The sequence below is a fragment of the Sinohyriopsis cumingii genome, chromosome 2 (assembly GCF_028554795.1).
Source record: "Sinohyriopsis cumingii isolate HCF-2022 chromosome 2, ASM2855479v2, whole genome shotgun sequence".
Taxonomy (NCBI): domain Eukaryota; kingdom Metazoa; phylum Mollusca; class Bivalvia; order Unionida; family Unionidae; genus Sinohyriopsis; species Sinohyriopsis cumingii.
In genome coordinates, this window is record NC_142962.1 from 84,085,175 (window position 1) to 84,109,766 (window position 24,592).

At 36.0% G+C, this 24,592-nt stretch overlaps 1 protein-coding gene across 1 annotated transcript in view; it reads left to right on the top strand.

The window, feature by feature from the left end:
• Window positions 1-24,592, top strand: part of LOC149805301 (uncharacterized) — a 384,402-nt gene that overhangs the window by 60,186 nt on the left and 299,624 nt on the right. The window contains exons 3-6 of the mRNA XM_089949218.1: window positions 2,341-2,432; window positions 4,607-4,764; window positions 5,627-5,669; window positions 10,028-10,171. Of these exons, the coding sequence (XP_089805344.1) occupies window positions 2,341-2,432; window positions 4,607-4,764; window positions 5,627-5,669; window positions 10,028-10,171 (437 nt within the window). The remainder of the gene's footprint in view (window positions 1-2,340; window positions 2,433-4,606; window positions 4,765-5,626; window positions 5,670-10,027; window positions 10,172-24,592) is intronic.

Genomic DNA, 24,592 nt, shown 5'->3' on the forward strand with positions numbered 1-24,592 from the left:
AATGCAAATTAATAGCAAATTAATAGCAAAATCAGAGTCATTGGTACTCAGTGTGATAGTGGGGTATCCCTGAGTGTAGTTACCATATATACTCGCATATAAGCCCATTCGTGTATAAGCTGACCCCCAAACTGGACAGGAATAAGCACTAAAAAGTGCATGACCCGCAAATAAGCCAACCTACTACTCCGAGACATCTCAAGATGACAAGGTAAGTTCTAAATGCATTTGTTTAGGCAAACTTGTATTTAAAATAAATTACATTTATAATTATCTCTAGGATGGCATGCATGATTATTAAAAAGAAATGGTAAAAACTAGTTTGAAAAGTAATTTATTTAATTTTCTGTTTTCTTATTGTTTCTACCTAATTTAGATTTGTGTATAAATTGATCGAACGATGACAAGAATTTAACAATCACAATATAAGTGCCATTCCCATGAAAGAAACTTACATGAGTGAACACCTGGCATTTTAATACCATATATACCAATGTTAAGTACCATCATTAAATTAAAAGAAGGAATGAAAATACATACCATGCTGTAATTATTATGTGTCCTCAAAAAACTAATTCAGAATACAGAATACATGTTTTATAATAAACAATTCTAAATGCTTTACAAGTTGACAATAAGAGAATACTAGGTTGGATATACAAAGATGGGAAAATAGTTGCCACATGTACAGTACCATGAGGCTGGCTACTTTGGTACCTTTAGTTCAACAAAATTGGGAATCCTTTATCTCCCAATCAATTGCTGGTGCTTGTGTAACACACAGTAGTGTAGAATGTGGTTTCTTTGAATTACAATGGAGGGCCAATCGCTTTCACAAAATAGTTGCATTAACTTTTAATTAGTCGCGCTGGCTTTCTTGCTTGTTTATTTAAGACTAATCTTTAGCTAGAAGATCGATCAATATTTAGTTTAAATAGGCTTTAAAAATGCCACGAAAAACCTCCAGATTTTAGGTCCCAATCTCTGTTTTTTTTTTATTTAGACTCCCTACTTGGCTTTTGAAAAGTTCATAGGTATGCCTTACACCCTGTTTTACAAAACTTTGCTAATCGGGATATTATGGAATAAATGGCAATTACACATCAATGTACTGGTATAGTTACCGGTCAAAATTCTCTCTTATCACAAGCCAGTTTCAGGGTTTTAATGATTAACTAGCCTGTACTGCTGTTGCAAAATGAAAGACAAATTCACCGACTATCAACGTAGGAGACGCCGAAACATCAAGCTTTCCACTGTGTGGAAAGTTATGTTTGTTTAGCTAAAACACAAAACTAAAATTGATTGATGTTGATCTTAGTTGATCTCTGTGAGAATGTTAGCCTTTATTATTGCCACTCTTTGTGAACAGAACATGTAAATTATGATGGTTATGTGCCTTGTACAATTAAATGTGCATACCTTTCTAAAAATATTATCTCAATTTGTAGGATCGCTTATATCATTGAAAATGAGTAACTCGTGAGCATGTGATTCAATGTAAATGAAACAGCTATTAAGGACTAGCTTAAATGTTATCTGGAAGAATGCAGTTTGGTTGAAACAATGAATAAAGCAAAATCTTCATCCAATATGTTTGGGAATAAGTAAGGATTTAAGTGATGCTAATGCTTTGCACTGTGTAAGTACTGTACATTATAGTTCAGCATGGTCTCCATGGTGAACGCAACCGGCCCGAGAAGTATGAAGTCTGTATTTACCTTTATTTAATTTTGTGTTGGAGAAATCAGAAAATATGCACATGCAAAATAATAACAAAATCAATCATAGTACTGTATAATAGTTTAATAATTGTTGGGTCACCAAAAGTTACTTTTTTTCACATGCCTGTGTCTTTAGGACATGGAAAAAATTATTGTTTTGTGTCCCAAGATTTACAGCCATTACAGTAGTCAACAAAAAGACCCAAAAACTGTCAAGTTTAGACATTGGCCTGCAGATAAGCCAACCCAAACACCCCCACCCCCGCCTTCTTCCAGGCATTGATTTTTTCCTTAATTATTTGGCTTATATGCGAGTATATCTGGTACTGCTCTTATGTGTACTTATGTACTCATTGAGCAGCCTTGTCTCTTTATTTAGTCAATAGTTTCTTTTCAGTTGATTGATGCTGTCCACTGATCAGATGATTATGGTCTCCTATTACTAGTATAATAATATAATAATATAATATCTAACAAAATTTTTGCCCTGGCAAATCTGACAGTTATAGTGACAAACTTGGTTGTCCAGTGAATAAGTGAAATTGATTGAACTGATCATGTTTAGTGAGTATTATAATCTTTTAATAATATTTACATCGTATTTTTAACTGTATAGATCTGAAGTTCAGAAATATCTTGAATGTGAAGATGGCTGGACAAACAAAGAGACTGTCTGGACAAACAAAGAGACTAGTACTTGTGAATATGGTAAGTGAATCATGGTCAGCGTAGAGAACTGTACACTAATTCCATTAATAACATTATACAAAATATTAATTGTTTACATTAGAAGATACTCTTTATTAAATCTTGTGTGTTGTGAGAAAAAAAACCTTAATACCCTAGGTCCAACTTGGAATATTCATAAGAAATGTATTTTTGCAGAACTCAAAGTTATGTGATAAATCATAACCTCTATCTCTCAGCCTTCTTTCTTCTCCCACCCCCCAATCCATCTTTCCATTAATCCAACTAGCCATCAGCTTATCTGTTCGAATGTTTTCACTCAGATTTTTAGATATACAGATATGTTGTTTCGTTCTCAGAGATTCGTTTTCAGATGGTCATCATTCCATGAAGCTTGGGGATGTTGTTATTCTGTTCATCTATCAGTTTGTACTTGTGTAATGTCCCACAACTCTTTCTACACCATACACTAAAAACTTGAAACTTGGGTTAATTATAATATAATAAGTTTAGATATTGAGCCAAACCTTTTTGAATTTTTATAAATGAGTCTGAAATACACTTGCATATTGGCAACTTACGTTTGTGTAGTACAGACCATAATGCATTAAAGTACGTGTATATGAAAAATCAATGAATTTGAGTATAAATCACGTTATAAAATTCATGTATCAGTTGCATCACAGTAGAAAGCAAAAAAATCCCCAACAAAATGGTAGTCCTTGTTTGATCTATATTCCATTGTCAACAAACACGTGTCACTAAACAATTCGGGGGCCCTGAGTGGTCTAAAGCGCTCTCCGTTATGGATCAATGCCATCTCACCTCTGTCTGCGTGGGTTTGAGTCTAGGATTCGGCCAATGTGGGTATGTGAGAAAGCCTGCCAGTAGCTTCTCGTGGGTCGGTGGTTCTTCCCGGGGTTTTCCCGGGTTATTCCTCCACCTTTAATACTGGCTGCCATGCATAGCCTATCGTGTGCTGAAAAATGGTGTTAAACCCCACAACATCAACATCACTAAACAATTCACTATGATATTGTCACCAGTAGCACATGGATATTGTTGGTTACATGCTGCATGTACATGTTCATGAACTGGCCTAGATTTTGGTCAGCTGGAGACAGCTATCTTGCTGATGCTACTCAGGAGATGAGGCTATTCATAGGGAAATGAAAACATGTAAACAAATTAAGAAGTAACTTGACCAAGATATATGTGGCTTAAAAAAACTGGAACTTTAATTTTTTTATGCCACTGTTTGTAGTGATGATAAGCATACACATTTTTCCTGGAAACAACACAATAAACATCTTCTGATCACTTTGGAAAACACACGAATCAGATTCCATTGCATTTTTTTAAGTTAGTTGCTGACTTCCTTTAATGACAGCTGCTTTTTTTATAAATTGAATCGTGCATGTGTTATTGAAATCACTGCTAAAGAACAACTATATTCTGGCAGCAACATAAATAGTTGTAAAACATTGATTGAGACTGAATTTGTTTTTCTTGCTTAGTATTTATATAGAATGATTGGTGGTTCAGAGATAATCAGTTTTCTTTGAGGTTTCAGCAAAACTATTTTTCTAAGTACATAAACCAAAAAATAAAATTAAAAAAAAAAAGCCAATGTTTGGTCAATTATAGTTGTTCCTGTTCTTCCCTTCAAAGGTTGGTTGATTGTAGCTAGTCAGGCAGCATGACTATTTGAGTGTTTCACAGCATAAATTACTCAGGTCTGATGTCAGCATACACGGATTGTGATATGAAAATGCACTGTTAAGATGGTTTGTCATTATAAACAAATGATTTGTTGATGTCACAATAGATCGGTTACAATGCATTTCATATCCAAGTTTGCAGCTACCTTTCATGGTGCAAGAAGGAATATACTAGTTTAAACAGCCAACATTGTTGTCACGATAAATAAAAAATCACTAGATGGTATGTTTGCCAAAAAGGAAATAAAATTGCAATTTGTGACATTGACATTTACCCACCCCCAGTACCTTTTGTACAGCAAAAGTTGGATCTAATTCAGTGCTGTATGCATCAGATCGCAACAGTTTGTCTTAAACTAGAATATACTAGGTATACTTTTCCATGTGTTTCCATTTTTTCTAAACAAGCAAAAACATTCATTTCTGATTGTTGTACATGCATGTTTTAATTTCTTTTATGCATTTTTATTTTAGCTAAATGTGGTAAGGATAATAGGATTGCTGACCCAAATGCTTGCAGCATCTGGACTAATAAGCAAGTCTTTACAAGCCCCAACACATACATTGATTCTAGTGGAGGACAATGCATAGCTCCTGACACATGTATCAATTGCAATGATGGATACTACAGTGTATGTTGCTGTACATAAGTGTTTGAAAAATTTGGTGTCTACTTTATCCCACAAATACTTTTTTTGCAGTTAAAAGATTTGATACCTTGATAGCTCAATTTATAGCTGATTAAAAAATATTCACTATTTGCTACCTGTTCTAACCTCGAGAAAAATCTGACATATTTCCATTGTAATGCATCAGTGTATGTGTATATATGTAACTGCAGAATTGAAGAATTTACATTATATTTCAGTATAGTTATATCTATAAAAATAAAGAAACTTTAAAATATTGACTGATGCATTTATACTTATTTATATGGTGAAAGCTGTCAAACATGAACCCTTGCTGATCGACAATCATTCCAAACAGATACTTTTTATTTTTAGTGACTAACTTGATTTCAAAATGAAATTTCTGTTTACAGCCTTTTTCCTATGGACATAGTATCCTTGTTTCCCTGTCCATCCATACATCCATCCATCTATTAACTGCTCAAAATTTGTATGTTTTCCATCCTACTTTCTAAAACATTTAAGTCTGTTGAGATTAAGGAATTAAACTTTGTATTCTATTACTTGTATATCATCATTAGAAGATGCATCATGTATCACATTGGGGTTACTATCTTCATGGTTAAGGTCACACATTTTTAAAACTATTCCTTCACAGTTTCTGTTTCACCTGTTAACTTTAGAACTGTGTGAAGTTAAGTGATGAAACCTGTTATACTGATACATCATTAATAAAACATTATTAATAAACGTGTTGTGTACCATATTGGTTGTCCTGTTTTCATGGTCAATACTCAGTTTAAATATTAGATGTAATTATTATGTTTTATTGTGTTAAAATGTTAAACTTTTGCACTCTTTCCAGTATTCACCACAAAAGGGGAAACCATTTGGAGGCCATTGTGCATGTAGGTGAAATACTTTTGTCATGATGGAAAGTAGCTTTGAATTTATAAACCATTTTCTATATTCATTTAGGATTTTTTTATTTCAGTGGTTTAAAAATTTGCCCTCTGTTAAGGTTTGAAATTGATGACATGATGACATGGTTTTAAAAATTGCATACTTTGAAGAAAGTTATGTCATTCAGTATGACTTATTCCATTTGATAAAAACTACTCTTGGGCATGTTTATTTATGTCTCAAAGATATTTAACTTGTTTATTTTTGACAGGATCAGCAGTTTGATTATATACACAAGGTATCAACCTAATTTTCATAGAAATTACAAAAGTAACATTATATGAAAAATCATTCCAGTCCTAATCATATTAAGTCTTTGTAATATTAACATTTTTATCATGTAATATTGTGTTTGTAAAATTACAAAATGAGGAGGAGGAAGATTTCCTATTTCAGTGGATTGAACTGAATCAAAGAGAACAGTTTATGATTGTGTTCTTAATAAATCAACCATTTTCATAAAGTATTTCTGCCACAAATCCTCCAAAACAACAAAATCATTCTGCTGTTTGATGAATGATATTGCAGGTGTATTCAGCTTATCATACATTTTAAGTAACAAGCTTTTTATTTGGAAGTACTGTTTAAATAAACTGAAATATATTGGAAAATGCAACACCAGATTCTTTTTCAGTCAGAAGTTGTCTCCTCTGACTGAACATAAAGATGAGAAGGAACTGTAACAAAACTTTTTTGAAGCAATTTCAAGCACTAGTTACAGTACTTACAAAGGTTTTCCTAATATTAATTTTTTTACAAACTTTTGAAAGTTCCTAAAAGTGTTGCTATAAAAATGTGGATGAAACTTATCAGCCATTAAAGGCATGCCCTGGCCAGTGATGAACATATGTATGATATGAATGCTAATGATTAAGTTTTTAAATATTGGTCTCGTTTCTGTTCACATCCCCAGGAATTCTCACCATAGGATTGGGTTTTCCAAAGTATTTAATCATTAATACCCCATTTTGAGAAGCAGGCTGTTGTTGTGATTTACTTTGCCAGTCCATACATATGTACATCTATGTGTTCATCTGTATATTGATGCATCACTACTTTTGCTGAAACGATACACATATCAATACAAGAAACAGTGAATCGATACAAAACGATACTTACCATATGCATGTTATTTTAGTCTTTAGCAGTCATGAGTAATTATTATTAGTTACCTTGATATTCTGTAAAATCATAATCCATCCGAAACAGAATTTGCAGTCACAGGCACTCATGTTTATTAGTAAAATCAAAACAGACTGTTTGAGAATACCCATTCACCATTTTAACAAGTTAACACAAAGTGTTATGGTTCGTAATCTTCCCCCTCCCATTCCATCCTGATTATTTTAATCCAGAAGTATGTTCAGCATACATTCCAAATGTATTCCACATATATAATGAGATACATTACTTATCATTTAATAACCACTTTTACATGGAGTTTCTTCTTTGAATTGTATCTTGACTCCTTTGGTCAATTTGAAACCTATGCTACGAGTTTTTTGCATGGTGAAATATGTTACATTGAGTTCTCATTTTTGGTTATTGCTTGTTCCAGTCCAGGTTAAACAGTAACTACCAATCAGATATCAATGTAACTTATTCTCTGCATGACAAACAGAAAGTATTGGCACAGCAAACGAGTCTTTGCGTGGAAGTCATTAGATATGTCAAGTACTTGTGCAGAGATGCTGTCAGGGTGTGTCATTGCGTGAATTGTGCAAAATTTGTATGAATTTGCGCACTTGAAGAACAGTGAGATGCAAGAACTCACGCAAATTCATTGAAAGTCCCACATATGAAAATGTGCTCGGTGAAGTATACAATTTTAATTTAACCGTTCTTGTTGAGAAAGCAAGTGTTCCACATCCGGGTTCTTCAAGCATGATATGAATGGTTGTGAAACTAAATTTGATTAGCACAACGTTCCCAGGAATAAGCATTATATATGACGTAGTTTGACACCATTCATGAAGAAAGTTTTACAAATCCATGTTTAAAATACCGGCTACATAGTAAACCCAAAATGTCTGCTTCCTGGCATGGTTCAATATGATTTCGTTCAGCAGATATTTGCTGCTGATAGTGATGATGACAATAATTTTTAAAGTTATGAACTATATCAAATTATTGGAGTTGGGAGAGTGTTAATGAAGATACCATTGAGTGATTTTGAGCCCAAAATGGTGTTAAATATGAGTCAGATGTACATGCTGGATGGACAAAAAATTAGATGGGACAACCCTTTCAGTGGTATTTTGAATTTGAATGTACTGAGGGCAGAATACTGAGCCTAATTAAAATACAGACAATTTAAAAGTATAATGCAATTCTCATTTTTGTTTTAATTAATAAATTTTGCCCTGTGGATCATATGCTACAAAACCATATACACGTATCCATATCAGGATTAAGATAAAATGAATTAAATAAGGGTAAAAAAATGAAATTAAGAAGTACAGACATTTATTTTAATACCTCTGTCTGCACAAACATTGTTGGACTAAATACCCGTATACAGCATTATGGAACAGATAAGACATTTGGTGTAGCAGTCAGTAAACTAAGGATTTAACAAAAGAACTTTATGTTAGTGAAAAATCCTATTTTGGAGCAGATGTATCCAAATGATAGTATCTGTGAGCTCTGGAAAATTATACATAACAGTCACAAAGATCAGTTTTCCAACATATTCAAGCTGATAAATCTAGCTATGTATGTGGCCCCTTTAGAAAGAAGCACAGAACAATATTGATACCGTTTCTTCTTCCCCCTCCTTTTTTCTTTGATAAAAAGAGAGGCCTCCCTTAAGATAAAATTCTGTTTTCATCTCTCCTTAAATTGTACATGCGGAACAAATATGGAATTTCTCTTTTTTATGCAGAGATTTTTAACCAGTGAATGAAGTGCTGATGGAATAAATTAAATTAGCATAGAATGAGCTATGGGGCAGATTTTAAACTAATCAAGTTTATTGCCTTGTAAAAGTTAAGAAATTTGTAGAATAGGACAAGGTGTAGTTAGTAGTTTATCTTTTTTACTAACAAATAAAAGTACCTCTGAATGCAGCAGTCTTTGGCATCTGCAGGAAGCAAAATGCGGTAGATTTTGTTGATATTCAACCTTATTCCCATGCCCAAATTTATTCTAGATGAGATTTTCTTTGTCCAAGGAAATTGCATTATTTCTTCTGTTATGAAGATAACACTGCAATGTCTTCCACTTGTAACTGAGACACGAAATTGGTCATAAGATACTTACAAATCATTCATGTTGTACAAGACAAAGGGAGTTAAATAGAGCCACCATTAAATGGCCTAAAATGTTGGATAAAACTCACTGCAACCAACAGGAAGTCTGTTTGAAAGTATTGTTGTTATCTTCTCATCAATGAGAATTGCATATAAATATATGATAACTAAATGTCTATCTGTAGTCTGCATACTGGAAATATGACCAGAATGTCAACATACATGAAAGTGCACCACCTACCTTTCAGAGATGGAAAGACCATCAAGATCATATGTGTATCAGTATGCATCATATCGCAGGCTGCGTATTGTGAATTGTATTGATACATGGCACAGGTATATCGTTTCATCCTTGGTGTTCATTCTATCTGTCCTGACTGAAACTCTTTTATTTGTATGCAAACAAGATGAGGCTTATAGTGTGGATGCATTTTGAAATGAATGTCATATTATTTGGGGAATCTGGGTCACTGTGACCTCCTTTATATGGCTTGTCTGATATTGCTCATAAAACATAGTGTCCATTCTCAAATTTCAATACAGTTCCATCTATTGTTACCATAGTTGCACTATGGGTGCATCCTTTGATAAAGGTATGTCATGCACCAAGACTTGTTTGCTGTTACATACTTTCCACGGTTGATTAAAATTTTGCTTCAAAATAATTATAAATTTGTTACATTTACATTGATTGTCTACAAAACATAGCAATTGCAGGACTTTTATTTTGTGTTATTCTGTTAATAGCCATATCAGAACAATGTCCTTTAGCAAATGTTTTTGGTTACAATAATTGAATTGTACCACTGCTCTGAACAAATTCCTATTGGCACATGAAATGCCTTCCATTTTGGGATGGTTTGACATATGAGGAGTTTTGTGTCTTTTTTTTTTCTGGCCAATGCTAACAACAGCCATGAACTTATATCAATATATATTTGTTGATGTTGTTAGATGCTAGACATTTAAGTAAAAGATGCAAAGAAAGCAGTCATGTAAGTTATATTTTTTTGCTGTATTTAACATGATATGATATCACCTATCCTTTTCAGTGTGTACGCCAATCACAGATTGTAATTTTGTCAAGTGTACTTCATCTTCTGACAGCATATGCATGTGGTGTAAAGATGAGCATGGGCCACTCTATGGATCATATGCTTACACCCGATTCACAGACAATCATAAGTCCTGTCGAAGTAAGTATATAAGTGATAATAATACCTTCTAACTGAAAGAAAGCAGTTTCCCTTATAAACTTTCTTTTAATTCAGATTTAGTTTACAGGTTTATAATTATGAGATTTTGAAACATTTAATGGTGAGCAGTTTACCTGTTCCTTCTTTTTAAGTTATGCTTAGTATGTAATGAATTCATTTTTGTTCCTGCACAAAAATTATGTTTGTTATTAGTCAGTTATATAAATCTTGGATTAGTTTAATTGTTAGCAGGCTATTATTATTTTGTGGAGTTATGGCCCCAGTTTCTGCAATGTAGCCTCTTTCATTTCCACTCAGTAACTGTTTATTAGTATTTGAACCAGATTTAGTGCAATGATTTATTTTAATGAGATTTTGGATATGTTTGATTGTGAGCCTTTTGCATCATCATTAGCTCACCTGTATAAAATATGAAGGTTGATGTTATGCTCTGTGGCATAATTGGAATTGTTGGAATCATCGACAGTCAGGTGAAACCTTGTGTCTTTCATTCATTTTCTCCAGCTTTAGGTATGATATATTTATGGAATCAGTCTGAACATAGGTCACATACTTCTCTTACGCCAATTACTTCTTTGTGAAAATTTAATAGTTTAACAATTTCATGAGACATCAGAGTTAGGAGCCATAGTAGAATAGTTGGCAGAGTGTCAGACTTGTAATATAAGGGTCATGGGTTTGATACCCAACCAGGTTATCCTGGAATGATGGCCTCATTGTGTCCTTGAGAAAGGCAGTTAGGTCCCACAACATACTTATTTTGTATCAATCATAAATGACCTCATTATTTTGATATCTGTAACACAAAACCTGCTGCTATGTTAGTACTTTTCCATCCTCCCATTAGGGTGGACCAGAAGATTCAACAAAACCTTGCTCATGTGGTCTGTCCTTAATTCATTTCTGGTTTCAGACATTCAGGGCTGCTAAAATTCAGCAGCTTTGTTTTGTATGTTGCAATTTGAGTTTTTCTTTATATGCATCATTTTTGTCATGGTGGAATTACCCCAGCTCAAGGATTTATTCTGCTTCTCTTGAGCTTTCAGGAGAGCTTTTAGCATTTTGTCTGCTTATATTTGGTATGGCCTTGCATTGAGTTTCTTTATACACAGTTTGTTAGCACAACTATTGTTGAGAATTTATTTCTTGCTCTGGTAAGTATTTAAATATCGCTATTGTTACCAGATTTGGTCTGCAGACTCACATTGATTCTGATTATAGTTTATTAAAGTATTGAATCTTCATATTTCATTTTTCTTTTTATGTCAATTAGTGTAGGATAGTATTAGTTTTTGTTATCCTTTTTTAGCGATCTTACCAAACTGGCTTGCTTTTGCTAGATTAGTTGTTGCCAGTTCTTGAGTATGTCTGGTCAGTGTCCTTTTTGTCAGTTATCTTCAGTATTATTTTGGCTTTTATTGCCCTATATTAGGTAAATTTAGTCTGCAGACTGATATTGATTGTTTATTGTTTTATTACAGTAATGAATCTTCATATTTTAAGTTTTCTTTTAGGTGGGAAAAGCAGGTAGCACACCATTTTTTTGTTGTGCATTTAGTTATTGAACACCAGGTTCATTCTCATTATCAGTATTGGATAGTATTCCTTTTTATCATCCTTGTTATTAGCAATCACACCTTACTTGCTTTTTTCTGCTAAGTTATTCATCACCAATTCTCAAATAAGACAAGTTGATGTTGTTTTTTAATTATTTTCAGTATTATCCCAAGGGAGGTTATAAACGGGTGGAGAGTGAGTTTGTGCATTCCCATTAGAGAGGAACATCACCTTCCTCATTCTGTAAGGGAAGAGAACAAATTGCACCCTCCCATGAGTGAGGAGAAGCAACCTATCTTTTCCACTAGCAGGGTTCGTACGGTCTTTGAAGGTCTTTGAGAGTTTGGGAAAAATAAGGTAGCATTTTCAAGGCCTTGAAAGTTTGGGAAAATCGAGCATATTACCCTAAGGTCTTTAAAAGTCTTTGAAAATTGAAATAAACCCCAAAATTTGTAATTTCTTTCCAGAATCAACAAATAAAATTATCCGAGGTTGTTAGATTCGGATGTAATCTAGTTATCGTGGTTTCGTTCCTTTGATGACCTGTTCAGTTTCATTGCCGCTGCAATAACAAAAGAGGCTTTGTTTGGCTATCCAAAGTTGGCCTCGGCGGCGACTTCAGTAACACATGCACTTTCCATCAAAGCAAGACGGCTACACACTTCATCAAAGGAAGTCACAAATAAAATTGCCTAAGGTCGTTAGCTTCAGATGTAGCTGGTTTTCCTAGCTTCTTTCTTTTGACGAATCGTTCAATTTGATTGGACGAGTCCATCAGCTTTGGCCAATCAAAATGTTCATTACACTAATTCACTCTACGTAGAAAGTGAGCGAAAGTATTACGCTCGATGATTCAAAATTTGTTCAGTCAATTTACATCTTCAGTGTTTAAAAATGCCAGGTCTTTGCTCTTTCAACGATATCTGGCTTGAACAAGAGAAATACAAGGAATGGCTGCAAAAGGATAAATTATGTAAATGAAAGGCGTTTTGTACATTGTGTAAAAAGACGATCAACTTGGCTTCAATGGGAGAAGGAGCCCTTACAAGTCATGCCAAAGGTAAGTTGCAAATTAGCAACTACATACTGTTTATTTAGTGGAACAAAGATGCAGAAGTATAAGCTATTGGTAGTTTTGGGCAAAATAATTGTAACTCATTACTTTTCGGGTATAAAATAAGATATTGTTTAGTTTGATAATTTGGGAGATATGGCAAAAGAGGGCCCGTTTAAATTTACTTATATTGTCGGTTTATTTAACACGTTTGAGGGACAAAAATCATTTTCGAAAATTTTGTTCTACATAATAATGTTCCTTGGTTTAATATAGAAACATCCATTGTAAAAAATTCAATTCATGGATAAACAGTTTTAAAGTGCGCATGCGTACACTATAGTAGAGTTAAGCAAGAGTTGTTGTTCTTGAATGCGAGTAAAAAAAAAAATGGCGTTAACGTGTGCTGTGAAGCTTTAACTGTAGGAAGTCAAGTCATTTGATTAGGCAAATAAAAAAAAAGAATGAAAAAATGTGTTTCCAGTTGACGGAATGTCCCCGTTTCTCATTGCCAACCCTCGACCTTTTTCCCCAGTGGTATAAAAAAATTTTTTAAAAAAAATCACATTGCTGAAATTGATTTGTGTATCTATAGTCTGACTATACATCCCCATTTGTTTGTACCCCTATATTTTATTTCACTTTTTCAGAAGCCATTTTTTTAATGGTAATTTGTGTCTAAATAGCGTTTCTTATTAGTATGTAAAACCGAATTAAAAATTACTTTCATACATCATGAAGTTATTTGTTTTCATTTGGATTCATTAAAATTCTTGCAATGATAATTAATTTTGTTTTGTTTCTAGGATATAAGCACCAACAAAATAAAAAATCTGCAGAACAAGTCGCACCAGAAAAAAGAAAAACAAATATAATAATGCATTTAAAGCAGTGCTGATGTATGTTAAGAGAACAATTTATTTTGTATTAAATCTGACACGTATGTTACATATTTCTGAAAAAATAACAAATGTTAACCTATCTTCCAGATCATTATAATGCTATTTTAGGAAATTAATTATAGTTTGACTTTAATCAGTAAACAATATTGTAGTATTTGGCATTCGTTGTTTTCTCATATAACCTGTATACACAATGTTAGCAAAAATAGGTCTTGGAAATCTCTGTTTGTGGTCTTTGAAAGTTTGGGAAAAGTCTTTGAATTTATCATTCATAGTTCAGTATGAACACTGACTAGGACAGAGAGTGAGTCATGTCCCTCACTTTTGAGGTGGGAGAGGCATCTTCTAGTTTCCCATAGCTCAATGAGGGCTGAAAGTGAGTCATGTCCCCTCATTAAGGGCAACAAGACAAATTGAAAAGAGACAGAGCAAGTCATGCCATCCCCTTAGCAAGGAGCAGCACCCTCTTTTGTCCAAATGGGCAGAGAATGTGTCTCCCACCCCTAATGAGGCAGTTGACAACATATCCACATTTTAGTGCATGCTAAAAGTAAGTAGCATCTTCCCCAAAAGGGGAAGCAGCACCATTTCAGCTTCTGTGGCCCCTTGTTGGTGACGAGATCAAGCTCCCTGGTAAGAGGAGAGTTCAGATGTAAGTCTGTCAGGTCTGGTAAGGGTCTTCCTGCAGAACTTTGTCAAAAAGTTCATGATTTCATTCAAGTTTTTCATTTGATTAAATAAGAACTCTGCTGTGGGATAAAATCTCTTAGCTGAAGTGGTAAATACTCATGATAAGCAATGTCTGGTTCATATCTTATAGCATAATGTTGCTGTCTGTTGGAGGAGTGAGTCAAGCTTTAAATAAATAAACTTTTGGCTAAGGATCCCTGTTGCCATAGTAAGTGTGACTCGTTCACAAGTAATGTATACTTAGCCAAAATTTGGATATTGTCTGTAAAATTTGTCTTCATAGGCTACATGTATTTCTTTGAGGCAAAAACTACAACTCATTGTATGCTGAGCCCAAATTTGGCTGGCTCTTAGCTAGAAACCCAATGTTGGCTGAGTGCATGTTTAGCCAAAATTTGGCTAGTGTCTGCAATGTCTTTTGTATAACCCACATATAATGGCTGTTAGACACCAAAATCTGACTTACTGTATGATTACCCAAATTTGGCTATCCACTTCATTGTCTTTTACCATAATGTACATGTTTTTCTTTAGGGCAGAAACATAATTTTGGATAAATGTATGATGAACCTAAATTTGGCTTCTGGCTGTAATGTCCCATTTGTATAACCTACACATATGGCTCTTAGAAACATAAATTTAGCTGACTGTATGTTTAGTCACAATTTGGCTAGCCACTGTAAAGTTCATTTTCAGGACCAGTACATGCATGACCCTAATCAGTAAATATAAATTTGACTAAATTTATTCTTAATCATAACAAGGCCTATGCATGCAGGGTCTATTGTCATAATGACTAAGTATGGATCTAAAACAAATACGTTGTAAGCTAAATGTATGGTTAGTGAACATTTGTTATTGATTGCTCTGTTAACTTGCATGTTTAGCCCCAAGGTAGTACTAAAGGTTTGGTTAAATGTTTGCTCAGCAAAATTTTGGCTATAGAATACTTGGTTTTTTCTTCAGATAAGGTTACTTAACATAATACCTTAGGAGAACTAGTTCTACCTTGCAAATCTACCCCTCCCAGGCTAAAATTTCAGAAAGCTAAAGGTTATCTGCCCACCTGGTGGCAGTTAGAGTGATCTCCCCTTGATTTAAGGATTGGTGCCAAATCCCGTGGAAACTTCAGTTACTATTTTTTAGTGTGCCTCATAGCACATTCTCTACTGACAGAGGCCTCACAACTCACATATAAGCATTTTGGAAGTTTTATACCTTAAAGCAACATACTCTGGCCAATGCTGTAACAGCAGCTAAGAACTTATGACTGATGAAACAAGATGCAGTACTCTCTACCTCACCCTTCTTAAGACCATAATAAAGCCAAGCTACATTCACAGCCTTTATCATCTAATCTCCTTGCTATTGGTCAGGTTGATGAAATCTGCAAATAAGCCATCAAGGAGACCAATTTCCATCCCTCAGTCTCAGCTACTGCAGAGGGAGTTTCAAGGTAATTAACAGAAAGATTGCAGAGATTCCCCTATGACACAAGCCACTGGGAATTAGTCCTACTGAACCTAAAACCATTGCAAGCCACAGTTCTCACAGTGGAAAAGAGGAAGAGAAAGAGCAACCATTTCTGCCAGCGTTTCTTTCCATGCAATCATCTTAACTCCACTCTTTATCACAGATCCTGGCAGGGTAAAGGCTCCAATTCTTTGCTGCCAAATGAGACAAGATATGCCATTTGACCTATGAACATGACGTGGTTTCCGAAAGACTCAGTATCACTTTCTGTGCACCTCCTCCTTTGTCCATGGTTCTCTTTGTTACAAACATGGCACTCTTTACCCTTTTATTAATCTAAGCACACTCAAACAATTCATTCGTGCCCTTTGGTTCAAAATGAAAACACTATGATGGGTTCTAAATGTGATCCAGGAGGGAGAATACACAGTATGGACTTGGAAGATCTGTATCTTCATGTAATTCCCATTCTCTCAGCTTCCAGTAAGTTCCTGTGATTTGCCTACAAAGCCACCATTTACCAGTTGAATGCATTACCAGTTGGACTCTGCATCAGTCCCTGGGTCTCACTTGATTGATGGACTGGGAGATGGCTCATGTCAGTACCACCTCCATGGCAGCAACATCAGCCACCTGGACTACAGTCTGCAAAACATCAGATGAGTTGTATCTTGGAGCAAGACATGATATACCTTGTTTTTCCTTCTCTACCCTGTTTTCTTTGTCAACAAGGACAAATCTCACCTTTTACCATCTCAAAATTTTGTTCATCTGGGTATGGAGTTTAACATTCAATAACCATATTATGACTACCTCAGGAATGAGCATTGAAAATGATGGCTTACTTGCTTATACAGGATGTTCTACCAGCCCAAAAATTCCTTTGCCTGCTGGATTTGCTCATTGTGGCAGCAGACCTCTTAGTCTTAAGTTGCTGATTTATACACCCAGATGATTCTTTTGGCAAAATGGAGACTGAGACTTTGCCCATTGGACCAGCTTCTAACAATCTGTACAAAGATCTAGTTCCATCTCATAAGTTGGGGCAAAATCACAAAATCACTTGGCTCATGTTGAGTATACCTCTGCAGTACAACCTCCAAAATCACAGTCTGTATGAATGTGAACACAGAGGGCTTGGGGCACACCTCTTTCCATCATTTTCCAGGAAGCAAGTGTAATGTGGCCCCCTTAGAATTATAATCTACATATCAACTTTCTTGATATGAAAACTATTTTAAAAGCTTTTCGTTGTTGGCATTAGAATCTACATAAGGGAGTTCTCAATCTGTCCAACAACTCCACTGTGGTGACTTATCTCAAATGAAAAGGTGAACCAAGTCCCCAGACCTTTGCATTCTTGTTTGGGGATTTCTAAAGTAGCATTTTCAATGACAAATCCATGTCCAAGTTCATAATATTCCAGGCCAAATAAATATATTAGCAGACATGTTGTCTCAGAAGAATCAACTAATACAAATGGAATGTCTCTTAATTCCTTGGTTTTCTCTGAAATGTGTGCACATTGGGATCAACGAAAGGTGGACCTATTTGCAACCAGGTGGAATGTCTCACTACCAACCTTTGTCTCACCAGTCTCAGATCTGAAGGCCTGGGCAGTCAATGCTATTTCTGGAATGACCTAGATGCATATGCTTACTTGTTAACCTGCATTGCAAAGGTCATACAGAAAGCAAGAGCATTTGAGTGTCACCTCATCCTAATAGCTCAACTAAAATGGGAGCCATTGTGGATCAATGACTTCATCAATCTCACAACACCAATCTACAGGATATTGAGATTGTCCTTCATTTGCTCAGGCAACCATGATAGCAGGTTTTCATCCCAACCTAGAGTTGCTAAACCTGCCTGTCTGGATCTTATTAAACAAGCTCTTAGGAACAAACAGTTCTCACAACCAGTGGTGGGAAAATCAATCAAATGAGATAGCCCTCCACTTTAAAAGTGTATGAAGGCAAATGGAAAATCGTTACAAAATGGTGTGCCCAGGTACATATTATACCAATACAGGCATCAATACCTCAAATAGCTAACTTTCTGCTATGTCACTTTGATGAAATCAGTTAGCACCAATCACAGTCAAAGGCTACCATTCCACAGTCACTGACACATCATAAAGAGAGGATATTGAAGAAAACAAAAACCTATCTGATCTGTCCAGTTTTGACTGCACACGTCCAAAGATGTTGGCTCTTTGGCAAAAGTGGAATCTATCATGGGTAATAACCTGGCTGAACAAGACACCATTTGTATTTTTCTCAAGAGCTTTATTCTTTTGAAGAGAAACAATGGTCAAGATTGGTGTCTTACCCGCTAATGCCTAGATAGAATATCTTGTGGTCCCAAACTAAACTCTATTGGATAAGCTTTCTTTGAGAACCTTACCCTCAAGCCTGTTTTCTTGCTTGCCATAGCTTCTGCATGATATAGGAGTGACCTTCATGGCATATTCAGATACCTTGGCTGTATGAGATTCAATGGAAGTATGAGTCAGTTTCTCTCCTTGACCAACCAGGTTTTTAGTTAACACCATCCTCCATTGGTTGCTCCACTTTTAGTTGAGATCCCCAGTCTCAGTTGTATCTCTGCTGGGCATAATACTTTTATGTCCAGTTAGAGTCTTGTTCTTTAATTTAGCAGCTTCCAAAAGAGAAAAGAAAGGGTAAGAAGTGTCTTTTCCTCCCCCTAAAAGTTTTGGCTGATCCTTCAGCTTCAGACATTCAAGATTGACTAAGAGCTTAGCTGTCCCTTAAAGAGATGAATCTTTCATTCATGAAATTAAGTGCATGAGGCTCAAGCCATTGCTTCCTCATGGGCCTGTCTAATTCATTAGTGTCTGGAGGATGTGATAAAGCTGCTTTTTGCAACTTCCCACTACCTTCTCCTTTATTTACCTTCACTCATCGGCTCACCAGTTAGGTCCAGTAGTGTGAATGCCATCTGGCAGTAGTCTTCTGTTCTACAGGCCACTTGTGGGATCATCAGCTTCCCTCCAGACTGACAAATTCAGCTATGCAATAACAACAGGTTTTGTATTGTTGATGTTAAAATGTTTCGTTTTGTAGGTTGAAATCAATTTTAATGGTGTAATACCTACTTGTTGCTATTACCAGATTCCCTCCTATTACCCCACACTAGTTTAGGTTGCATCCTAAATGGAATGAAGGATAGTATGCATGAGCAAGGTGTTCTAGAATCTTCTGGTTCACCCTGAGATGACAAATTCTCCTTCAACAGTTTGCACATTTTCTGCCCATAAAAGTACTGACTGTGCAATAGCAGTAAGTAAGTATTACATCATTAAAATTAGTTCCCTCCAACAACTTCTTGTTTGCTGGTCTGCACCATGGTGAAGTTTCATCAGTTAATGAATAATATGTCCTTTAGTTCAGAAATTACTGCCCAGATATTAATATTAAAAGATTATCAGTGAAACAGGTGACATATGCTGAACTTGATCTTTAAATATGGACATCCCTATGATAAATAACATATTATCTAGTCAGAATATATTCATCAGATATCTTCAGTAGTTTACAAGTTTAAGCCTAGGCTTGGAAACAAGTGACAACAGTTTCATGTTTCCTTGCTCCTATCTAGACCTTTAAGCAGGTGATGGTGACCCTACTGTGGTATATATATTGTCTAATAATGTGTACTTTGCAGAGTTCCATCAAAAATATCTTTAGTAAATCAGAATTTAATAGCTGCAATAATTTACCCATAGCTATTTTTTAGCTTTCTTTTGTGTGCTGATAAAAAACCACACCGTATGTTTGATGCACATACATCTTATCTTAAGAACAATTGTCAGTCTGAAGCAATTCCTCGTGCAACTCACCTTGTCCTTGATATGTTGTGTACAAAACAAGCACAGATAGTTCATCTTTTTCAAGGACATAGATGTGATCAGACATATGCCAAATTCACCAGAGAAAATTTGCCTGTAGCAGTGTTTTTTAACCACAATTGTGGCCTGGCCTCTGCAGTAATTATCTCTAATGGAGTTATTTTATCCATTCATTTTTTCCCCAGATCTTTTCATGTTAATCTTTTTGCTCCAGATTTGATTCCATCAGGGGAATTGGGTTTCCTTTGTGAACATCTGCAGGTGTCAAATATACTTACTATTAAAATGATTTTATATCTAGATGCAGGTAAGTCATTGTTTGTAAGGAATAACAACACCTTGCTTACTAGATGCTATGCGTTCTTCAGTCTGGACTGACAATGCAGGAACCATGTGATATATGGTATTTATATTAGATATTTGATTTATAAGTGTTGATTTTTTTACATTGCTATTGTATGTATGTATACTATCTTTATTCAAGAACAGGTATAAAACACTGAGAACTCACGTTCTTACACATAAAGAAAGGCCGGTAAATTGATACTACATACAAACAAGGTGAGTTATATGAGACATTATAAATATTTTAATTTATTTGCTATATAAAGGAATAATGTCAACACAGTCTGTGAGAAAGTGTAGCTACAAGAAGTCTTCTTGGGACACTCATCCAGACTGTATTAAATGTTTCAAATGTACAAGTAAAAGATTGTTGAACATTTTGTAAATCATGGTATGCAGAAGACTGGAATGCAGCTGCACTTATCAGAATTTTCCAGCTTTTATGTTACAGAAAATAAAGGGTCTTCTGACTGGAATATCCCTCTCAGCATGTCACTACCTCCTATTGTTAGGGAAATACAGCAACCATATAGTAGCATATTTCTGCCTTCCATGGAGGAGATGCACCACTCATCCCAAAGTGTGTAACTACCTCCCATTGTGGAGGAGTTGCACTACTCATCTTGCAGCATGTTGCTGCCTCCCTTGGGGTCTTGGTCATGTATGCCCCCTTGGGCTTTTGGATCTTGTCCTCATAACATAGGTGATACTGCAGCTCACATTCTGCTATTGCCTCATCACTGGGTGGAAACCATTTGAAAGGCTAGATGCATCGCTTCTTCCAGGACTAACAGACATTCTCGTCTCTCCAGCTCATGCGACTCCTTCAGCCCCTACTCACCATGCTGCAGTATGGGAATTAGTGCAGAGTGCTCCTATACCCTCTTCACCTCCTAAGGATACCCACATATTCTCCAGCTCAGAGTGTCCTCAATGATGCTGTCTCCACTCTAGTAGACTCATCACAATCAGCCAGGAAGCATGTCAATGTGAATTGCCCTCAAGGGCCTTCTGCAATGTTCTTCAAGCAGACACAGCCCCAGTCCAGTATGCAACCTTAAAATGGACCTCCTCCACCTTGTGGCATACAGAAACTGAAAAACAGACATGCCTGAGGAGCCGGGAAAGGAAGGAGAGTCCACAGCCCACTTCTTTTCCCAAAGGAGGGGGTGGGGGACACCCCAAGGGATTTGAGCCCTCTCTTGCTGCACATCACTCTCTGAGGTCCATGTAGGCCTCTTTTCTGATGTCTAGTGAAGCATCATGGATGATAGCTGGATCCTTTCAATAGTGAACTATGGGTACAGACTCCAGTTTTGGGAACTACGTCCTCTATCCAAGGCCCTCATCTTTCTTCACCAATCCAGTCTTGTGAAACTGATGGAGAAAGTGCACATCCTTTCATGGAAAGGGTCAGTCAAGAGGGTCCTGAATGATCAGTGACCCGCTTCCCATTCCCATATCTTCCTTGTCACCAAGTGGAAAGTTTCATATTTTAATCACCTCTTCCCTTTAAACCCATTTCTTTTGGAAGAACCTTTCAAGCTGGAGACCATCTCCTCAATCTGGAATGCACTTCGACCATCTGACTGGGCAGTCACCATCAAACATCAGGATGCATATTTACACATCCCCATATTTCCTCCTCACCACAGATATCTCTGGTATTGCTTAGACCAGGAAGTTTTCAATTCCAGGTCCTACCAGTTAGAATTTCTTCTGCACCCAGAATTTTCACCCAAGTTATGGGAGTAGTGGCAGGATACCTGTAGCTACTGGAAATACCAGTTCTCCAGTATTTGGATGACTGGCTGATCCACAATGCTCAAATCTTAATGGCCATCTTGAAAAAATCTTGTTATTGCTCCTCCTGAATGAAAAGTAATATTGCCATAAGGTTTCATAAGAAGACTTGTTATGATGTTTAATTAGTCCAAGATACAAATGGTGTTGATCTGATGTCCAATATGGCTACCACATTGACCATCTTCAAAACATTGTTATTGCTGCTTCATCTGAATTGAAAGTTATATTTTACATAGGGTTTTCACAAGAAAACTTCTTATGATGTCTAGCTGGTCCTAAATGAAAATAGTACTGATCTGGTGTCCCAAAAATATGGCTGTCTTAAAAATCTTGTTATTGCTAATCCTCTTATATGAAACGTAATATTGCCATTGGGTTTTCAACAGAAGATGTCTTATACTAAGATACTTACGCTCCTCTTCTGACAATCGTATACTTATTATTCCCACTAAGAAACAAAGTCATATGGACAGCATTCCTTTGCATACCAGGGCCCAGCAATGTGGAATGAATTGCCCACTGAACTTAGAAAGACACAGTGATCACATTCAAGAGTGCTCTCAAAACTCACTTATTTTGACTGCAAGAACAAACTTAAAGATCTAATAATGTTTTCTACTTTAATATTCTCAGCATGTTTTTTTTGTTTTCCAATTTCATGGTGTATGTTTTTGTAATCATATCATTATGTTTTTTTATCTTATAGGTGTTGTCTGATGTTGTAAAGCGCTTAGAGCTTCTAAAGATTAGGCGCTATACAAAGTCCTCATTATTATTATTATTTTAAAGTGTAGTTGGTCCAAATTGAAAATGTGTCGATATAGCCACCACTGCAGCCACATTGAAAATATTGTTTATCACTACTCCTCCTGAATGGATGCTAACATCAACATGGCATATTTACTAAACAGCATAATATGATGTTTATTTGATCCTTATAGTACTATTCAAACATTTAGTATGTCTGCCATAGTGGATGTCTTGAAAATACTATCACTGTTTACCTGAATTAATGGTCATATTAGCATGGGGTTTTCATTAAAAGACTTCTTATGATGTCTACTTGCTTATAAATGAAAATGGTGCTGATCCAACTTCTAAAGTGAATACCACAAAGACTATCCTGAAAATCTTATTGCTACTGCTAATGGATGGTCATTCTAACATTGTACTTTTTTTCAACAACTTTTGATGACTTCTAGTTGGTGCTAAATAGAAATCATGCCAGTCGGATAACAGATGTGGTTACCAGGCATCCATCTTGAAAATCTTGTTATCATTGCTCTGCAAAACAGAAGACTTCTGATATGCCTTGTTGGTCCTAAATGAAAATGGTGTGAAGTTGACATCCAATATGTCCACCACTACAGCTGATTTGAAAATCTTGCTATCACTGAAGAATATCAAGATGGTTTCTACACTCTGCAGTTAAAAGGAAGACAAATTCTTATCTTCTATTCCTAGAAATTCATTTCAGTAAGTAGAGCATCAGTTCCTTTGAGGGACTCTTGTTTAGTTAAGGGTTTAACTGTGAAAGGAGAAGAAATCTGTAGCTGAAAGGTGAAGGTATTAGCAAGGGACAGTGTCACATTGTGACTTCTTTTGTGTATGCTCTATAGTTTGTTTTCTGCTCCTGCCATTAGGTGTGATAGCCACTGCACATTAACCAAATTTCACTACGTACCAGTTCATGGATTGAAGGGTTGCTGCAAGCAAAGAATTTAAAACCTTATGACAATGATCCATCATTGTAGTAAATAAGTCTTCTTCTTCCAGTAATGTGCAGTGTTCCTGTGGAACTATGTATATGGGTGGGAGGTCCAAGTACAACTAAAACCAAGTTAAAAAACATCCCTTATCTGGAGCTAAGTGATCATCATGCCTACCCCTGCTTTGAAAGCATCAATGGAATTGGCATTGACTAGGGTGGCTGGTAAGGAGTTCCACATGTGGATCCCTGATGGGAAGAAGGAGTTTTTGTATGCTTTGACTCTGGTGAAGGGGACAAGAAATCTGCATCAATGACCTCTAGTTTAAGCTCCTGTCTGGTGGAGGCATGGTACTGCTGGGATATCAACTAGCTGGTGTACAATCTGGTACATCACAACAGCTTTTGTTTTAGTCTGGCTTGAAGTTCTTCCCATCCCAGATGTTGGAGTATGGTGGAGACACTGCTGGTTCATCAGTAATAACCAATAGTAAACCATGCTGCCCTTCGTCGTACTTCTTCAAGTTTGACAATGTTTGTTTTGGTAGATGGGTCCCAAACAGTCAATGCATAGTCCAACAGTGGGCATACTCTTGTCAGTGATTTGGATGACCTTGCTTTTGTCAGGATTGAACTTCATTTGCCAGTCAATTTCTCATCATTGTAGGCAGTCTAGATCTGTTTGTAACAGTTCTGCAGCCAGGTCCAAGTTGATTACTCTGTACAGCAAGCTATCATCAGCAAAATGGATAACTCGGGAATCGACTCCCAATGGCAAATCATTGATGTAGATCAAGAACAGCAGAGGACCCATGACTGTTCCTTGGGGTATGCTTGAAGTGATGGGAGCTGTTGAAGATGACTGGCTTTCTAGCAAACCTGTATTCTTCCATCTTAAAAGCTGTTTATCCACTCAAGGGTCTTGCCTCAGACACCATAGTGATGAAGCTTGGCTGTCAGTCTCCTCTTCCATGTCTACAGATTTTGCTGATGA